The 21125-nt window shown below is 40.1% G+C and overlaps 1 protein-coding gene across 1 annotated transcript in view; it reads right to left on the bottom strand.

The window, feature by feature from the left end:
* Positions 1-5792: 5792 nt before the first annotated feature.
* kcnh4b (potassium voltage-gated channel, subfamily H (eag-related), member 4b) overlaps positions 5793-21125 on the bottom strand; it is a 103913-nt gene continuing 88580 nt past the window's right edge. Inside the window, exons 13-17 of the mRNA XM_017704502.2 lie at positions 20667-21079; positions 18961-19049; positions 15790-15866; positions 12785-13076; positions 5793-11318 (exon numbers count right to left, since the gene is read on the bottom strand). Of these exons, the coding sequence (XP_017559991.1) occupies positions 10531-11318; positions 12785-13076; positions 15790-15866; positions 18961-19049; positions 20667-21079 (1659 nt within the window). The 3' untranslated portion in view covers positions 5793-10530. The remainder of the gene's footprint in view (positions 11319-12784; positions 13077-15789; positions 15867-18960; positions 19050-20666; positions 21080-21125) is intronic.

Genomic DNA, 21125 nt, shown 5'->3' with positions numbered 1-21125 from the left:
TATAATATAATAATATTTTTCATTAAAACACAAAAAGGTTTAGAGAAAAAGTGCATTTCAGTAGTGACATTCCTTGATGTTACAAACTGATTGTTAGACTCGGCTACAGGTTTACTTCAAAACAACGGGATCTAAGCGCTCACCATGTGGCCATGAGGGACAGGGATGCAGTCTCACTTCCTGCTCTAAAATGTAGTGGGTGTGGCTAAAAGAAAACTCTGTCCACAGACTAAAACTCTGTGTTTGGACTTGTAGTGACATGGGACAGCATTTTTCACCAAGTTTTTTATTTAAACATTAAACGTTATAAATCAAAATCTTTTAACTTCCATTCAGAAGAAATCAAAAAGTATAAAAAACAACAACAACAAAAAAAAGCATAAAAATGTCAGTATTTTTTTTTCACAAGTCTAAATTTAGGGTTTAGACTTTGTGACAGCCACCTCCCAATATGAAGTGTCCTATAAATGATGTTTTTGTGTATATTTAGCTTATAACTGTCTCAGTTAATGCCCTGGATTTAAGTAGATCATACTTTTTGTAAATGTCTAAGGTTTTAATGCTTCATTGTTTTATTTATTTTCTTATTTATTCTTGTACTGAGGGACTGCAGTTTGAACTAATTTGGTAGAAGGCTCCACAAATGTCTTTTCATTGTGTTTAAATGCTGTTTTTTACTGCAGTAGTTGCACAAGATTATTTGATATGAAGAAAGCTGCAGTCAGCAGACTGCAGAATGAGGGTAAATAAGCACACATGTGCACACACTAGTAAACACACCTGCATGCTTTATGAGTCGTGTGTGCACTCACCCCCGTTTGACTTTTCCGTCACACCACTGTGGAAAGTGACAGCTGGTGAAGGGGCAAAAGGAGAGAGAAAGAGAGTGAAGCAGAGTAACCTAATGCATGGAATGACACCAGATACAGTATCTGTAATGACCACACTGATGAGAAGAGCGAGTGAAGGCTGCTGACCTTTGGTGCAGGTTTATGTTTTATAGAACCATTCTGAGACACAATTCAGCCTGTTAAAGCAATAGTTTGGCTCAGCTGCAGATCATGGGGGCTCTGGGTGTCTGCCTACCTTTGCCTATTGCAAATACCACCCCTGGGTGCATACAGAATGATGTGCTCAAATTGTGCATCAGCCAGCAAGGTGGAGCAACAAGGCAAGTGTTTCTAATAAAGTGACCAGAGGTTTTGTGCTACAACGGTAAATAAAACTGGAACGGGAAAGTTTGTAAACTAGAGGTCTGCTCTTCCACAGATTCCCACCACAATATCTTGCGGTACAAGAGAAATTTTTAGTGTTGCATGTGGGGAAAGCCGCAGTAACAATCCCACTGCAGGCTGAAGCACATATGAAGAGAAATCCTGCAAATGAATGAACAGCCTAAATAATGTAGAACAGTCACTACATCGTATATTCTAAATAATAAAGCCTTCAGTCCGACGACCACAGTTTTTGAGCCCAGCAAATCACCAAAAATAAATGTTCAATTCCTGCATGTGTTTACTAGGAATAAATGGCGTTTGGTATAGTTACATAACAATTGTAACGGGGAGCGAGGAGTCGGACGCACGTGCTGAGATAAGCGAGATTTATTAAGGATCCAAATCCAGATTCATGGTCAAAACGGTCCAGGATCATAGAGCCAATACGGATAGAACGATGTACAGACATGATATAAACCAGCATAACCAGCAGATGATAACAACAACAGAGACCAATACAAAGACCAGCACACACAAGGGGCAAACACAGGGCTTAAATACACAGGGAAAGCGAGGGACAGGTGGAAAACAGGTGGAGATAATCAGGGGCGGAGTCATGAAACGAGGGGGTTAAACCAAAACAAATGCACATGGGCTAAACCAAAACACAAACACATGGACAGGACTGGGACAACAATGAACGACAATGAACCTGATCATCATGACTGCTGTGTTCTATCAGCACAAAATAATGGAGTTTGCAGGAGGAGGCAGGAGCGGGATGAAATCTTGTAGGAGCGGCTAGGAGCAGGACTAAATTAAAAGGTTCCCCACAGACCTGACACAGGTAATAAAAAAAGCTTCAAAAGTTAAATCAGATGCAAAACACTGTTATTTGTTTATGATAACTGGGTTTATGTAGTAACTACATACAGTTGCTATGGTATTCCGGCTTGTCAAGGTGTTGCTTGGTGGTTGTTACGTGATTGCTTAGGTGTTGCTAGGCCATTGCTATTGTATCCCAGGTGGTTACTAAGCTGTTCCTAGGCCATAGCTATGCTGTCGTAAGTGTTTGCTATGGCATTGCTACTTTGTTGTTGTGATATCCCAGATGGTTGCTAAGGTATTGCTAGGCCATTGCAATGCTGTCAAAAGCAGTTGCTGATATATTATATGGACAGGAGCTTTTATGACATCCCATTCTAAATCCATAGGCCTTAGTATGGACTTGGTCACCTGTTTGCAGCTACAACGGCCTCCACTCTTCTGGGAAGCTTCCTACAAGATCTTGGAGTGTGTCTGTGGAAATTTTTGCCCGCTCATTCAGAAGAGCATTTGTGAGGTCAGACATTGGACGAGAGGGCCTGGCTCACCATCTCTGTTCTAGTTCATTATAAAGGTGTTAAATGGGGTTGAGGTCAACTAAAATCACCCAACCATCCCTTTATGGACCTTGCTTTGTGCACTCACCAGCCCCACTCTGTGAGTTTGTATGGTCTGCTGCTTCGTGGTTAAGCTGTTGTTGCTTACAGTTGACAGGGGCAGCAGATCTAGAAGCGCAGATGTTTCACAAACTTCAGTATGACCAGTTCTACTGCCAGGATTTGTCTGTCAAGAATGCAAGGCTATGTGCTTAATGGGCTGTCCTAGTATTTTTGTCCAAACAGCACAAGCAACCTATTCAAGTATAGTCTACAGTCTGGCAAGGTTTCTTGGTTCTGGCTCAAAGGCTGTAGGAGACGTTGCAAACATTTGACCATACAGTAATTGTATTGTAAGTTCTTTATCAAGCAAAATTAATGAAATCAAATAGTCTATAGTCTATGAGAGAAAGTCTGACCATTGTGATAGCAGTTTCACTCTTGAAGCATTAAAGGTATTGCCAGTCTGAAACATTATAAGATGCTGAGAAGAGACAAACAGAATTTGCAAATGGGACATAGAGCAAAACGGGGCAGAGAACATTGGCCACTTACAGCAGAAAGTCACCTTGTTGTTGCAGCATAAACAGATTATTTCTGTCTCTCTCACACACTTATTCTGGCACTCGCCCTTGAAAACCTGGGTGCTGGATTATTCTCAGCACTGCAGTGACACCGACGTGTTGCACTGGTATGAGTGGATCAGACAAAGAAGTGCTGCTGGAGTCTTTAAACTGTGCAGCAGCAGTTGAGCTACTGTCTCTGTCTTTATATCTACGAGGTGGACCAACAAGGTAGGAGTATCTAATAGAGTGAACAGTGAGTGGACACAGCATTTAAAAACTCCAGCAGCACTGCTGTGTCTGGTCCACTCGTACCAGCACAACACACACTAAAACACCACCACCACGTCAGTGTTACTGCAGTGCTGAGAATGATCCACCAACCAAATAGTACCTGCTCTGTGGGGGTCCTGATCACTGAAGAACGCAGTAAATAAAGTATGTATAGGAACAGATGGAAAACATATCTGTAATTGTAGAACTACCATGTAGACAATGAGTGTAGATCCAAGGTGTACATAACGGCTGGAGCTGTAACTGCTGTTTTTCTTTATAACAGCTGACTAAAATGCATCACTCAGGCTACCAGGCTGACATGTCCATCCTTCTGTTCAGCTCCTGAAGTCCTAACCAATGGGACGAGAACGTAACCCTTTTGTTTCTAATCGAAACCTTAAGAGTGAAATAAGAGTAGTACTACAATATTTGCAGAGAAATGAACTGAAAAATGACATCACTCAGTGACAAACTACAGATTTTATTGTAACAAATGTGTTTTTTTACATTGTTCAAACAGCATGCTCAAAACCAAAGGAAATGAGTAGAGGGGGAAATATCTGTCATGCAGAACTGGTCTGAGATCTGTAACTAACCGTCGTATGATTGATCTGAGTATAGTAAGAATTATAATCCTTCTCAAGAGATGCAATACTATACTGTTTATATCAAGGTCATACACTAACAGATCTACAGTTATAAGGGACTCGTCTATTTTTTTTTTCGTCAAGCAGTTGGCCCCACCAGGCAAAGAAATGATTAGATATACAATGGATTAATGAGTATTATAGGTTTGCGAATCTTTAACATTAAGTCACGGGCTGGCTTTAGATTGATTTGCCGAATAAAAACAACAAAGCACCTCATTTTCAAGGCATCTCAAGCATGAGCATTAAAAGTCAGTCGAGAAGTCACAGATGTAATTATCTGTTTGCTCTGTGCTAAATTCATAAGTGGTGTGACAGCTGCGACAATCCTAAAATTTGAAAAAAAAATGCCTAATATGGAGCTATTAATATCTATTGTTAAAAGTACTGTTAGCATTGCAGATATACATTCAGAGTCTGGGGAGGAGAAGAATATTTCAAGCATTTTCCGTGCAACTTAGTAATACTAGCGCAAACTTTCTTTCACATCTGAAACCAGTGTTGATTTAACTGATACTGTAGCTCATTTGAAGGACACTGATTTTTCCAAATTTCTACATAATTCTGTGGTTGAGATGTAAACAAAATCATGCAAAGTGGTTTAATGCAAATTGGCACGTCATGGTGAAACTTATAGAATCTCATATCTTTACAGTCGTGGTGACTGGACGCAGGGGTCACAATGTCTACAATGCAAATATAGCCATTTTATGTACTATCTGACCAGTGAACGTACACAGGTATTCTGGGGTTTTATGTGGAATGTTGTAATGCTACATTTTATGGAAAAAAATGATCCTCAGGTGCCTTAAAACACCCTGTCCACCATAAATGTATCTAAAAATGTATGTATTTTAGGCCCAAACGTTCTCAAAGCTATTGTAAAAAATTGAGTGCTTTTACATGTACTTCATATTTAGGTCTATGTGAATCAGGCAGTAATCAGTAATCAGATTTCTGCTTTGTGACCAGACATTAAACTCACAGAAGAAGGTGTAACAGAAAAACTATGTAAGGCTCAAACCACATGCCACGGCTTTTTTTTAAACATCAAGCCACTTTAACTGAAAATATGAACATACATCATCTAGAAGATGAAGAATATTAAATTCTTCATTTTGTCAAGCATGTATTTGGTTTCAGTGTCACTCCAAAAGTGTTTTGTTGCCGTCTCGTGCCTGCTGTGTAAATGCTGCTTGCTTATTTCCGGTACCACTGTCTGTTTTCACACATGCTCAGACTGAGAAATTTGAAAGAAATCAGAGTATGAGCATGCATGTGCTGAGAAATCTGACTACTTCTTTCGGCTGCTCCCTTTAGGGGTCGCCACAGCGGATCATCTGCCTCCATCATGCCCTGTCCATTGCCTCCTCTACTTTCACACCAACCATCTCCATGTCCACCTTCACTACATCCATAAACCTTCTCTGAGGTCTACCTCTTCTCCTTCTACCCAGCAGCTCCATCTCCAACATTCTTTGCCCAATATATCCACTATTCCTCCTCAACACATGTCCAAACCATCTCAACCTGGCCTCTCTGGCTTTATCTCCAAACTGCTCCACCTTCACCGTCCCTCTGATCTGCTCATTTCTAATCTTGTCCATCCTTGTCTCTCCCAACGAAAATCTCAGCATCTTCATCTCCGCCACCTCCAGGCCAGCCTCCTGTCTTTTAGACAGAGCCACAGTCTCCAAACCACACATCATAGCAGGACGCACTGCTGTCTTGTAAACCTTCCCTTTCACTCTTGCTGCTATCCTCATATCAGCTGAGAAATCTGACTACTGAGCTTAAATGCAGCTGTCTTTATTGATCTAAGAAACTGAAGTATAAGTTCATTATAAGTTCATATGGTTACATGACCATTGGAATAATGGGATAACTGCAGAAATCTGATTATGATCAGATTATTGAGTCAATGTAACCGCAACTCAATGTCTCCGACATCAGACAGCGTGTTCCTAACCCTAAGTTTTTTGTGTTATTAAACTTTTTTAAGCGTCATTAAACTCTTCAGACATCTGCTTTCTTTCACAACGGATGTGCGCAATTTTGACTTGATACACATCTCTTTGATGGCACTTTTCGCATTAAAACAACTCTGAATGACTTTGCTTACAACTTAACGATTTAATTATTCAGAAAAGTGGATAGTGGAATTCCCCATTGACCCTATTTTTCGAACTGTCAAACTTGCCTGGACACCTTTCAGTTTACCTAGTTTGGCTACACTTCCGTTTAATTTATTAGTTCACTGAACAAGACAGTGATGTCTGACTGACTGTAATGAGACTTTAGAACTGTAAAATGAAAATGTAAGTGTGCATGATTTTGTGTGGGTGTGCGTTTAGTGCGTGGGATACAGACTACCAGTAAAATACGCACATTACATAATGTCTTTTAGAAAACTCTCTCCATGTCACTTGTCATCCTTTCGTTGTTTGATCCGCTTCATCCTTAATGACCCTTTATTAATCATTCATGCATGTAATGTAGATGCTTGGAGAAATGTGAAATAGTATAAGCTCTAAATTTCACACGACCTGGTTGTTCAGGTCAAATTACACCCTGTTGTTTTAGTGGAGTTACAGAATAGTTGAAGTCTGAGAGAACCATTATGTAAAAGATGAAAAATGATATGAAGTTATGATAAAAGTGAGTCATAGTTGCGTACAATAGCAGTCAAACGTTGAACACACCCGCTCTTAATGCCGTTGCAAAACGAACACGCCGCATCGCGCAGTGCAGTACCTTGTAGCATCATGTAGCAGAGCTGCTACAGAATGCCGGGAGGGAGAAACCCTAGGTTTTACTTCATTTTTACACTCCACTCATATTAATCGAATGAAATAAAACATTTAGCGTCACTTATCATGCTTGGCACCCTTTCATGTCTTCACAAACTGCCTGTTTTTGAGCTGGAAAAGGCTAGGCTAATAACGTTAGCTGAGGTAACTTAGCATTAGCATCTGTCTGTTTATCTTAAAGGCTATCTGCCTTTCTCTGTGTAAATTTCAAGCCACGTGTGATCTACCATGGCTTTCTGTGGTCTCACTGAGGCTTTGATTTAATCTGGTTATGGCAAAATGCTGAGTGGCGCACTGTTGTGGCACTGGTGCGCATAGTTTCATTAAAAACACAGGTATCAAATTTCTGGACACTGCGCAGCGTGATGTGGCACATCCAGTGTGCAACGGCCTTCAAAAGGGTTTCCCTTATTTTTACTATTTTACACACCAGAACTACGCACACCAGACACAATTTCTATGGAACGTTGCCAATTTGTTCACTCCACAAAAAAAAGGGGGTTAGAAGGATGGATATAACATGTCAACATGTTAAAGTTGCTGGGACACAACTGTTTGGATATTTGTTGTTGCCATGGCAATGTCTTGGACAATAGTGGTGAAGTAGAAGACATCAAAAAGGTTGCTGGGACACAACCAGTTTGGTTATTGCCATGCCAACCCCTTTCAATGAAGGACAATTGTATTTGGTGTGTGCATTCAATTGACGTCCAAATAGATCTTGTAGCATTTTGGCAAACACCTTTATAGCTAAAAATGTCTATAGCTAAAAAGGTTATAAATAAACATATTCAGACATCTATGCAAAAACCTTTGACTGGTAGTGTATAATTCATGGAGAAGCAATGATTTAGGCCAGTATGGAAACTGCAGCAAAAGCCTTTCTGCTCTGCACTGTAGGAGTCTGCAAAAGTCTGTTCAAGAACAAAGTGACATTTATTACTTCTTTAATGCATTTATACTTTGTGTAATCTTCTTAATTTGGGTAATTAAGAATTTCTTTTCAATTGCAGCTTTAATTCCTTTTAATTAAGAAGAATAAACAGCAGCCTCTCATGTTCTCTCAGCAATCCCTAATGACTGCCATTAGCAATTTTGAGTTTGACAAATATGGACACTGTTTCATTCACTGGTTCATAAAAAAGTAGATACCTTGTGAAACATTGACAAATTACACCATCCTTAATGAGTATAAACATGCTGGCAGCTCATTTAGCACTGATAACAGTCCTACCGTAACCATACGACCATATCACGTATGAAAATCAATGGTTTGTGCCAAAATGATCTCTAACCTTTATACCATATTCTTATGTACAGTGCATATCTGCTTTATAAAGGCATCATATACAGTACAAGTTAGTCATGCGGAGAATGTGTGCGCATCTTTGTTATAGCAGCTTTTAGTCTTTGCTTTCTGAGCTAAATGGATTTTTTCATTTTGACTCGGTAAAAATCGATTCCCATCTATTATTGTTTGGTACTAAGGTGTTTGTAGTGTCATTTACACAGGGCTTTGACATCAGTAGACCACAAATTATTCTGTAACATTGCCATTTGGTACCTTAACCTGATTTTGTATTCCTATTATTCTCCATTTTTTGTACAATTGTCATACATTTTATTTAGACAGCACCTTTCTTCAACTCTTGGTCACGTTACAAAGTTTTACTCACATCAGTGTAATTTTTGTTGCATTTCAGTGTGAACTGCAATTTAATAAATAAATACATAAGTAAATAAATAAGTAAATAAATAAATACAGCTGAGTTGTTCTCATAAACATATAACAATGTTTTTATAGGGGGACATATTATTTGCTGTCTTTCCTATTGATGGCCATTTGAACTGATGCAGAGGTCAGTGTCTCAAATTCTGAACGATCTCCAAAAAAAAAAACAAAAAAAAAACCTTTAATCAATATGTCAATATTTCTGATTACTTAACGGAATGGTTTGGGAAAAAAAAATTACTTTTCCGCAATCACCCCAGATGCGATCAATCATACCATCCAAATTTTATTTCTTTTGTTTTTTATTTCTCAATCTGCTCCAACTGCATCCAGATCTTCACAAGATTGCACAGATATGTTGATGTGGTTTAGGATTTAGTATGATTTGCTGTGGGCTATAAAAATGAATGATTTGGGTGACTACTGGCTTTAACTGTAGGTTAGCGACATTAGCTCCCTTTCTAAAATAAATCAAATTCTGGACAGCAAACATGTCTTGGCTGGTTGACTACACCTGGTGTAAGTGGAAGTATTGTGCAAATTTGATCTTTTGCCAAATTTCTCAAAGGATGGATTTGCTAGCAATAACTCGTTTGAGCCTATTTTATTACATATTGCATTTCCGCATATCGCAACTCTCGTTATAGAGACTTTTGAACTGTAAAGTTTAGACAAAGTTATGTTTGAATCGTTGTCTAGCTTGTATTTTATGTAAAAGCCTTCTCACTCTAAATGGCAAATTGAGCTGTTGTTGGGATGTCAAATATTTCAATGACCCTTCAGTAAAAACCTACTGTAAACAGTATAAAATTAATGTTCACTGAAGACTACAGAAATCACATGGGAGTTCACTGATCTATAAGTCAGTTGTGACCTGTTATCGAAGATTTTGGAAATTTCATGAACCAAACATTTCCTTCTCAGAAATGGCCCATTTAAGACAACAGTCAAACGGTACATGTGATAATTCCGAAGCGCTTGCACGTCTTTCAGAAGTCCTACCCTTCGAACTTTCGTAATGTTAACACATTTCAGTTGTATACCTTTTCCTTAGGAAAAAGAATGATAAACTTTACCATGCAAGAAGGTAAGAGAAATACAGAACGTAAACTACATGGTCTACAAGAAAAAATATAGGTTAATGCAAAGGCGCACCTAGTCTGGAGTAACTAGTGAATGCTACAGTCAAATGCTACAATGAATTGTTCGTGTTAGCGATCCTTTTTACAAAATGCCCAAAAGGTTTGTGAACACCCTGGATAATTATCATTCGCTTTCAGTTAACTGTAGCAAATATGTAATATCAAAGGCTAGCTATTTCATGGTATACTGAGTATTGATTAAGTAAATATGTAATAATGCACAATTGACATGCGTCTTGCATAGTTTTTCAGTCATTTGCAGGGATAGGACTAAACAAGCAATCCCAGAGTATATCCAAATCACTCAGCAAAACTGCAAAACAATCACTGCAAACCTGGGATTTTTGGATATAAAGTTTGTCTGCAGAGTGTGGGTCAGAGCCCCAGGATACACCGTATGTCCAAAAGACACTTAGACACCTCATTACCCGATATTTCTTCCTAAGTCAAAATTATTAACAAGGAGCAGCGTTACCCTAGGCTAACAGCTTCTATCCTTCTAGGAAGACTTTCCACTTGTTGTTGAAACATTACTCCATGGACTCCATTCAGCTAGTGAGGTCAGCAGTGGATCACAAACAGCCCAGCCCAGTATTAGGGAGCTTGACATTAGCTGACACCCATTACTTTAAGTCAAGAAAGTCAGCAAATGGTGTGCCTTAAAGTTGCTGATCTACTGATATCAGTGGGTGACTATATACTTTTGGACATATAGTGGATGTTCAGTCCATCAAATCCAGGCACCAGGAGGTTTCAGAGCTCTGGGTTTGAGACTGCATCCCATTGCTGGGCCTTCTGGACCTAGATTCAGACACCTCACTGTCCTGGCTCTCCACTGAGCCTTGCTCGGTCAGTAGGCACTCGCGACTGGTGTGGCCCACGTGACTCAAATCCCCCAAAGGAAGGTCCACTGATGTAGAATCCAGCCTTGGAAGAGGAGGTGAAGAGTCTGACAGATGGACACAATCCTCAATTTCTTCGTCCAGGAGGCTGGAGGTGTCTGGGATGTTTCGGTCACTGTGAGCAACCGCCGAGCTCAGGTTTAGGTCACTCAAAACCGGGGCTGAATGGGGCAAGGTGGGCTCCGCTGATGGCTGAGGGTTTGGATATGGACGACTAGCCATCAACAGGGAATGTGTAGATGTAGGCGCACTGGACAGTAAGTGGGAGTAGTCCAAGTTGTATGAAGGCATAGCACACAAAATGGGCTGTGAGCGGCTAATGCTAGCAAGGCCACTGCCCCCAGTGGCCATACCAAGGGATGGACCTTTGTCCTCGAGCTCTGTCTGACTATCCTGTGCCACCACTCCATGATGGCCTGGGCTGATTCTGAGAAGAGTAGAGCTGGTGAGGGAGTGCTGGTGGGGGGTGTAGTAGGAGGTGGTGGTGGTGTTGATGGAGTTCCATTTACAGGAACCAGGGTCAGGACTACTTGGAGGCTGAAGAGGGTCTGACTGAGTAAAGTGCCCTTGACCTTCTGATTGCTCCTGTACACTTGTACCAGCAGCACCTGCAACAGGAATATTTCGTTTAGATAATGGTTAGCTTAATGATATAATCTTAACGAGGTTAAATAAGGCAACACTTTATAATATGGTCTTGTAGTAGAAAATTGTCAAGGCATTATGAGACAGACTAGTGATCATTAGACCATTAGATCATTTACAGTCTAGGTCAGATAGGAATTTGTAGGTACTGCACTTGGGTTCAAACAGAATCCAGTCAAATTTAGGTGATGTTTTATTGGGATGCATTTGGGCTCAGATAGAATTTTCGGGCTTGGACAGAATTTTGTCAGACTATCGTCAGGTTAGGACCAGGGACAACTCATGATCTTGTAAGGCCCTCAGACACAAGAGTCTTTAGAGGTACCCAAACTCAACAATCGAGACCTGAAATTTGAGATTATACTATAGTTCACATTCCTGTTTATGTGCACTTTGAGCAATACAAATTGCTTTTTTCGCTTTGAAAACAAATGCAATTCTCCTCATTCATGTGCACTATGCTGTTGTGTCTACATAACAACAGGAATAGAACGACAGGCTTGTACATCTAAATATTTCAATCATGGTTCTTTCTCTTTTTCTTTCAAGATGGAGGCATAATCCAAAAACAGAAGTAGTCCTATTTACATTGAAGGGCAATGCTAACACCATTATAAAACACCATTTAAAACATACCATTTAACATTTGTCATGAGTCAATAATAGTATTAAACTTGAGGTACCTAAAAACAAGTGAATTTACAGTATTCACGTCAGATTTCTTTCATTTATTTCTTTGTTTTATTTTACAGCCATTTGTTCAGTTCATTTTTACAGCTGTTCTGGATTGTCCCATGTATTTGGCCACTCCAGGCCTTGAAGTCTGAACCTCCCAGAGGTCCCTGAGCACTGGTCCCACAAGCCTCAGTAATCCATCCCTGGTTGAGACAGAATTTTGTTTGGCTACAGTAGGGTTTTGATTCTGAATTGTGTTGACTGTGTTTGACTGGGGAATGCTTTGGGACTGTACTCAGGCTTAGCAAAAATGTTCAGACCTGATTAAAGCTCTCGTTGGCATTGAATTCCAGCTTTAAGTTTTCATTTTTAACACAAGTTTGTTAGTTTAGTACACCACATCTTGAAAAGACATTCATCAAGGAGTACAACAGGGTTCTGTTCTGGGTCCTATTCTATTCTTGCTGTATTTGTTAAGAATAGAATTCCCACTGATGATGGAGTCTGTAACTTCCATAGCTATGATGTACAACATATTTTTATTTATATTTATCATTTTACCATGTCACATTGTATTTATTTTATTATTTTTATTAATTTTTTTTTTTTCATTTGTCCTTTTCTGTAAGATTGGTTTAATTGTCTGTATTACCGGCAATATGTTATTGTTATTTTTTATATTTACTTTAACAGTATAATAATGGTTAAAGTGTTAAAGAATCTTGTGTTAAAAAAAATCTGACAGTTTCCATACCACATGCTCCACCATGATTCCAAGTGCTGGCACCTAGATGGTTGATGTTCTCTGGGACTGCATGGTCCACCTGATGATGGTGGCCATGGGCTTCCTGGTGTAGGTGCATGCTGGTGCCCATGCTGTAGGCCATAGCGGTGCTGGCAGCTGGGTTGGACATCATGTGCACACCGTAAGGGTAGGAGGACAAGGAGGCTGTATAATGATGAACAGCCACTTGTGCTTGCAGAAGATGCATCATGTGGTGCAGATCCTTAGTTAGCTGAGACACCTCCTGGTTCAGGCTGCCCATCTGAGGTTGCAAAGAAAGACAAAGGAGTTCAGTATCAACTGTACAGGTTTTTTAGACTAATTTTCTGCACTGTTGTCCATGTGGGCATTTTGGTACAAGCAGCAAATGCTCATTGAATCTCATCAGATATTAATTTTATTTAGTTACATATAAATAAAAAACAGACCAAAAACTAAATTTAACTTTGCCTGACAAGGTAACGCATCCCTTTTTGTATTCAGATTTAATGATGCCATTAGGCCAGCTGCAATGGAGAAGCTTTATTTTGCACTGTAACTCTTTTCAGGATCTGCTAAAAAAAAAGGATAACAGTGTAGGCTTATAAAAATAGATATTGATATAGATTCATAAAACTCAAATGATATTAAATGGTTATGCCTGAAAAAACATGATAAATCCACTATTGACTTCATAATTCACCGTAACATGACTATTGTCTAACTTATCTTAATTCCTTTAAAAACAGGCTGTTTTTGATGCTGTGCCTTTAAGACTGATGTATGTAAACGGTCTCATTTCTGATTGGCTGTTGGGTATTTTGATTTATTCAAATATCACAGTCCTACAGAGCCCTGCTAATGTCATCCTGCATTAATAAAAAGTTATGCGTGGCCATGACTTAGTAAGGCGTGGGAACAAGATAATTAAGCTGTGGCCACAACTTAGTAAGGCATGGGAATGAGATCCTAATGCGTGGCCATGAAATAAGTCATGAATGAAGTTGTGGGGATGAGATAATCAAGCTTTGACTACATCTTAATAAGCCATATCATTCCCAGGCCTTACTGAGTCATGGCCATGACTTAATAATCAAATTTCCATGTCTTATTAAGTTGTGGCCATGCATTAGAATCACATTTCCATTTTTCCAGCTATTTTTATTTATACCGTATGTCACCAGGAGGCCTCTGTACTCTCCTTCGGCAACCGCACATAACTTCATACGGACCACAAGGATGATATAGAGATTTTGAAACTTTAACCAACTTATTTCAAGTGAGAACTGACACAGGGTTATAGGGGCCCTTTAAGGCCACAAACCCAGTTAGAGGAAAGTGAACACAGCCTCTGAGTGTTATAAACATAAAACTCCCAGCACAGCCCATTCATCACTCTCCCATTATCCAACACTGTTCACTACCAGAGCTGCAGAGCAGCGGATTCTGCAGTGTCTCTGACGTCGGCTTGCGTAAATACAAGACCTGTTCCATTTCAGAATCAAAGCCCAGGAGAGAGAGAGAGAAGGAAGGGACAGAAATAGTATGAAAAGACGGCCGCTGGGGGGCTGGAGGTGAGGGAAGAAGGGGCGTAGGTTTGGTGGTTTTTTTTTGCTTTTTTTTTTTGTTTTTTTTTGGCAGAACGTGCAGTCAGCACTTCCTCGGTTTTTATCTGCACTGCAGAAGCACCCCCTGTGTCTTAATTAATGCAGAGTCTCACCCGTCCTACCTGAGCCCATCTGTGAGAGAGGGAAAGACACAATGTGCGCGTCTAAAAGTTACTCATGGCCCCCTACAACATAATGCGCCCCCATCCATCTGTGTCAGTTCAAACCACTGACATCACAGCCCATTCCAATTAATGATAAGTAGGTGGCACCTTACCGAGCACATTAAAGGGCCCATATGTTACATTTTTAGCATCTGTGTGGGTTTTATGTACAGTGAATACGTGAAACCACTTAAAATATATAATAGTTTTTTTGTACATCAGTGAAACAAGGCTTAACTGGTGCAGGACGAATGGGAAATCTGTGCATACTTATGACATCATGTCCATGATGAATTTAAAACAGGCTGCTTTGGCAGGATGAATTGGATATTTGTGCATACTTTTGACATCACATCCATGATGAATTTAATACGGGCTGTTTTTGCAAAATGAATGGGAAATTTGTGCATATTCGTGACATCACAACCATGATGAATTCAAAACGGGCTGTTTTTGCAGGACGAAGGGGACATTTGCGCATACTTGTGACATCACAACCATAACAAAATCAAAACGGGCTGATTTTGCAGGATAAATGGAAAAACTGTGTGTATTCATGACGTCACAGTCATGATGAATTCAAAACGAGCTATTTTAACAGGATGAATAGGAAATTTGTGCATACTGTTGACAATTTGAATTTTAGTCTGTATGCTTCCAACTTTGTGGCAACAGCTTCATGAAAGTCTTTGCTGTTTCTTCATGACTGTGGTCGTCTGCACAAAGCGAGGACCATCAAAACATTACTTCATGACTTTGGGGTGGAGGAACTACACTGACCTGCACAGAGCCCAGACCTCAATCTCACTGAACACCGAAACTACATTTACATTTATGGCATTTGGCTGACGCTCTTATCCAGAGCAACTTACAATTGGATCATTTTACACAGGGAGGCCAAGGTGGTGTTAGGAGTCTTGCCCAAGGACTCTTATTGGTATAGTGTAGGGTTTTTGCCCAGGTGGGGATTGAACCCCAGTCTAGAGTGTAGAAGGCAGAGGTGTTAACCACTACACTAACCAACCACTATGATTGCAAGTCTGACCTCATGTGTGCTCTTTTGACTGTAAGAGCACAAATTCCCACAGACACACCCCATTCGACCGCGTCAGAATGGAACATACAGCAGATCACTCTGTCTGCAACTAAGCTTGATCTATAATTGAGAACACTGATGGCCTGAGCCTCTATAAACAGATAAGAATGAATGTGTTTCTGTTCGTACCTTTTTGTTGAGTTGACTGATGCTCTGTCGCACCTCCTCTGTTTCCTGGAGCAGGGCCGTGTTCACCTGAAGAGAATCTGAGAAAAACGGGCACAAAGGTTGGAAGAAACCCTGAAGAAGTCCAGTTGTTCAATGGAGTTAGGGAATAACTGAAGTTTGGCTGAAGCTCCTCTGTAAATATGCAGTAACTGCTAAGTTTAATGTAAAAACTCGTTTGTGTGGTGCAACCAGCTTTGATTTACCTGAAATTAGTAAACATGTAAATTAGTTAAACTAACTTGCGTAAGGCTGGCGCAACTGACCCCAGGACTCGGTCGTACAGTCTCTTCTCATGCTATGACATGTTTAGAGATACATACACGTATCTCCAATAAGGCAGCCTTACAGAAGAAGGCAACAACATTTCTTCCCTTAAGTTTCATTAGAAATGAAGAGAGTTGTTCCATATCATTCTGAATATCATTTCTATTGGTCCATTTGTTGTGAATTTTTTACACAATTTTATGGACAGTTGCTGCATGTAATGCGTCTATTTAATACTGTATACTCTTCAATACTGTAATACAGTGAATGTAAGCAGAATCCATTCTAAACCAAGAAGTCTTTCATTTTAATTAACAAATTAGTTGATTTCTTCCCTTCATATTCAGATTTTTATCTTTTTTTCCCCATTTTGTCTTTTCCTGTACATCACTTTGTAGTCTTGTTTATAAAAAAAAGGCATATAAATAAGAGGTACCATTATTTGTTTATTATACTTTGTAATTATTCTCATCAGAAATACAAATGCAATGAAAGACGAAACGATAATGAAAGCAAATCCAACAGACTGCCTCTGTAACGAGACGCGGCTCATTAGAGAAACTCCGCAGTGGAGTTTTCCATTATTGACCCTGCGCGACCCCAGACACTTCTCCTGCTCTCTCTTTCTCTCCTGACCTGCCCTGACCCGTCCACCCTCTTCTGTGCTGATGGACTTTGGCAGCTGGAGCCTCTGACAGCTGTTCTCAATGTCACCCCCCCACAGCTTTACCTCCTGCGCTGTGAGAACTTCTCTCACCCTTCAGCGAGTTATTCACCTGCGCCCGACGCCGCTGTGGGCTCTATGAAAGTGATAGTTCAGCAAAATAGCAAACATGCAGTTATTAACATTAACCCAGAAGTAGTCAATCATCCAAGAAGTCTGGCATCTTCTTTAGCTTGCATCTTTAGTTTTGCACTGCAGCTAAAAGGTTAATGTAGCTAAGACGTAATGGAAGCTCACACCCAACCAATTAGCATTATGCAAAACACCATGCCTAAATCATCAAATGGTGTTTTAGCTATGGGAGCTACTGGAAAACTGTCTTAGAAACGGGTTTGTGAACGAAATTGACTTGACAAAGCTGTTGCTATGCTAAGCAGTGGTGGACAGTAACTAAGTAAATGTAATTAGTTTCTGTACTTAAGTAGTTTTTTCGTGTATCTGTACTTTACTTAAGTTTTTCCATTTTAAGCGACTTTTTCCTTTCACTCCACTACATTTCAGAGTCTAATATCTGACTTTTTACTCCGCTACATTCTGAGAAATCTGTCGTTCCTTTTGGTTTCTGTGTGTATAAAAAAGTTAAAATGTTAAAACAAAAGAAGCGCAAAGCCAGAGCACCAATCAGGGCCCAGCGGTCACTTTATTCTGAGCTTGTTTTGACCTGTTGGTCATACCGACCCAGTGCAGCACACGGTTCAACGTCAGCGCAGCAGCGTAAAACTTTTGGAGAGTCTGTTCAACATAAATGATGAACTAACCTAACTTTGTGTGAATAGAGCACAATATAGAAATATGTCCACATATGCAGTCGTGACTGGCGCGTTTCTTTTTTTCTGAATTCATACAAACACTTTCATTTTATAGTAAATTAGTTTGGGCTGGTTTATGTTTATGAACAGACGCCTACAGATCAACACAGTAAAGGAAAACTTATCTGTGATCCTGAGTTTAAAGCCAGTTTTTATTCAGCTTGTAACTAATTTACAAAGTCATCTGAAACTGAAACTTTGCTTGTGTGTAAAAAGTGATTTCAGAGCCACTCGGTTCTCCCTGATGGAAACTGTTTACCTTCAGTGTTTTGTGCTTCTGATCATTTTAATAGACGTCAGCGTCACTAATTAATGACGTTCTATTAAAAGACTGGTTTACCAAGAGAGACGCTGGAGGACTTTCACCTGAAATGAGTTCATGAAGCCAGTCTGGTTATAAAAATGATAACAGGACATCAGAGCCAGAATTACTCTTTTAGTACTTTTACTTTATACTTAAGTACATTTGAAGGCAAATACTTTAGTACTTTTACTCAAGTTGAGGTCTAGAGTAAGGACTTCTACTTTTACTGGAGTAATATTTTACCTTGGGTGTCTCTACTTTAACTCAGGTACATGATTTGTGTACTTCGTCCACCTCTGTTGCTAAGGTGTTTTTAGGTGGTTGCTATGTCATTCCACTTGGTTGCTGAGGTGTTGCTGGGCTGTTGCTGTGGCATCCCAGGTGTTGGTAGGCTTACGGTATCCTAGGTAGTTGCTAAGGTGGTGTTAGGCCATTATTATTCTATCCCAAATGGTGTTGCTTGGCCAATGTTACGATGTACCATGTGCTTGCTAAGGTGTTGCTTGGCCATTACTATGATATCCCAGGTGGTTGCTAATGTGAAGCTGTGCTTAAACGAATGCTGCATTGAAATTGCATTTGCGAAAACTCGAGCAAACTATTCCTGTATAGGTTCTACGATCACACAGTCTTATGGTTCTAGCTCAAAAACTGCAACCTGTAAAAATGGTACAAAAAAAACGTACAGTAATGACAAGTAGTGGAAGAAGAAGAAGATAATGAAGAACAGTAAGTAAACTCCAGACACCAAACATGTCTTGGCTGATCAGTTGCATTTGGGATAAAGGGAGAAACCAGTTCCAAAACCATTTTTTTGTTTATTTAATTTCCAGTTAAAAGGCCTTACTTTGGAGGAGTGGAATAGTGAAAAACATATTACATTAATATCGCTGATAAATTTTCTGTTAATTATATGCTTTCTGTTTTTTTTCTTGCCGCTGAAAAAATTAAATAAAAATGAAATAATTTGCATAGCACTGTAGATGAATAAGATTTCTGGCTGAACTCTTTCAGAAAGATGTCTTAATTACCTCTGGATTCCACAGCACTAGCATTGCTCCCACTGTGCTCGGCACTGAAGTGAAACACACGCCCGTTATCCTCAATCCCATCAACCACCCTGTCAACGATGACAGACAGTTAGAAACTCATGGACACGTACTGTTACCTTGATTAATGACTTTTGAGGACCCACTGCAAAAAAGACCCACACCTTCAGCAAGTGAAATTAATTCATGTCACAATTACCTTGATTAGAAATGTTGACTTATGTTAAACAAAACATGCACAAACTCCAAGTTATTTTCATCATTGTGTCAGTAGCACAGTCGCAGTAGGTAAACTAGGGCTTTTCCACTTGTTTCAAGAACAAGCCCTCTCTTAAATTGTCTTATTCAAGGATTTTGCGATGGTATTTAATAATTTAACTGAAAACCTCTGTAAGGCTGAATTTAGGGATGTAATTTGGGTTCAACTTCTTAATCTTTTTTGCCAGAATTCTCTGAAACTGCTCATTGAGATGGATGGAGGTACGATCTTAAATGAATAAAAGATGAAAACAAACTTGTCTCTTGTCTTAATTTGAATATCAAGTTACAAAATGAGCTCTAAAAAAAGTATATTTCTCTCATCCAAGTCTTAGAGACATGAAAGAGAGAAATATATTTATATGTAGCCACTTCTTCTTATTCTCAAAAGAAAGAATTTTAGATGCTTATTTTACTGTATCTAAAATGCTGTGTGTACATATTTCCTAACTTTCCTTACTAGTTGTAAAATATTTAGCATGAAGAACTACACATTATTGCTTATTTCAAGAAATCTTACTTAGTCAGTTTTACTAACCCCACTGGCAGAGTTTTATTAGGACCTACTTATACTCTTTAAAAAATGGTTCTTTAAGGGCTTTTGAGTAAAAAGTGGTTCTATATAGAACCATCAACACTGAAAGAGCCCTTTGCATGATGGAGAATGTGCTCTAGACAGTATTATATAGACCATTTCTGAAAATAGTTCTTCTATTGTTGTGATGTCAAGCTTGTAACAGTAGAAGGACACTGTTATAAAGTAGCGGCATGGTGGCGCGGTGGGTAGCCTCGCAGCGAGGAGGGCCTGGGTTCGATTCCCCGGCTGGGTGACCGGGGTCCTCTCTGTGTGGAGCCTGCATGTTCTCCCTGTGTCTGCGTGGGGTTCCTCTGGCTTCTCCGGTTTCCTCCCACAGCCCAAAGACATGCAGTCAGGCCGATTGGACATGAGTGTGTGTGTGGTTGTATATGTCTGTCTGTCTGCCCTGCTGGCGACCTGTCCAGGGTGTATCCTGCCTTCCGCCCGATGACCGCTGGGATAGGCTCCAGTTCCCCCCGCGACCCTGAGGGAGAAGCGGCTTAGAAAGTGTGTGTGTGTGTGTGTGTGTGTTATAAAGTACCATCTACAGAACATTCAACATCAATCTGAAGAACGCTTTCATGGTGCAAAGAACCATTTTATCATACAAAGATTTATTTGAGTGTTCATGGTTCTGTATAGAACCATTTTCTTTACCAAGGAACCCTTAAAGAACCTTTTTTATGGGGGTACTTGCTTTATCACCCACCCACCAACTGTATTTCAATATATTTTTGACTTAATGTGAAAGGCTTTTTTGCAGTGCAAGTTTATGTACAGTCTCTTTTATATATATATATATATATATATATATATATATATATATTATACTATATGACTACTTAAGTCATACCTTGGGCTGAGGTCAGGGGGTCTGAGGCAGCTGAGGGTGGGGATGAGCAGCTTTGTAGGTTTGCGTGCTGCGCTGCCCGCTTGGCTCTGGGCACTGTGAGTGCTATTAGGTGGAGTGGAGGGTGCAGTATGTGGCTGGTGGTCCGATTTGGCCTGCAGTTTGGGCGAGGGGCTTTTACAGCTGCCTCTGACGGGTGAACGGCAGCGGCGGAGGGCGTTAAACTGCCGCAGCTCATCGCCCAGAAGGTTCCCCAGGGACGTGCGGCGCACTGGGCTGCTCAGACTGGGCAGGAGAAGATTCCGGCGAGACCGTGAGGCTGGTGAAAGATGATAATAATCATCCAGATCACCACTGGTTTCTACAATGGAGGGAAGCTTGCTGTCTGTTGATGCGCTGGAGTCCACCCGATTGTTCTAAAGGTATGGGAAAAGGAAGAGGATTAGTCTAGATCGACACACT

This window comes from Pygocentrus nattereri, chromosome 13, assembly GCF_015220715.1.
Source record: "Pygocentrus nattereri isolate fPygNat1 chromosome 13, fPygNat1.pri, whole genome shotgun sequence".
Taxonomy (NCBI): Eukaryota; Metazoa; Chordata; class Actinopteri; order Characiformes; family Serrasalmidae; genus Pygocentrus; species Pygocentrus nattereri.
Note: the sequence above shows the minus strand (reverse complement) of the source record. Positions and strands in the feature narration are given on the sequence as shown.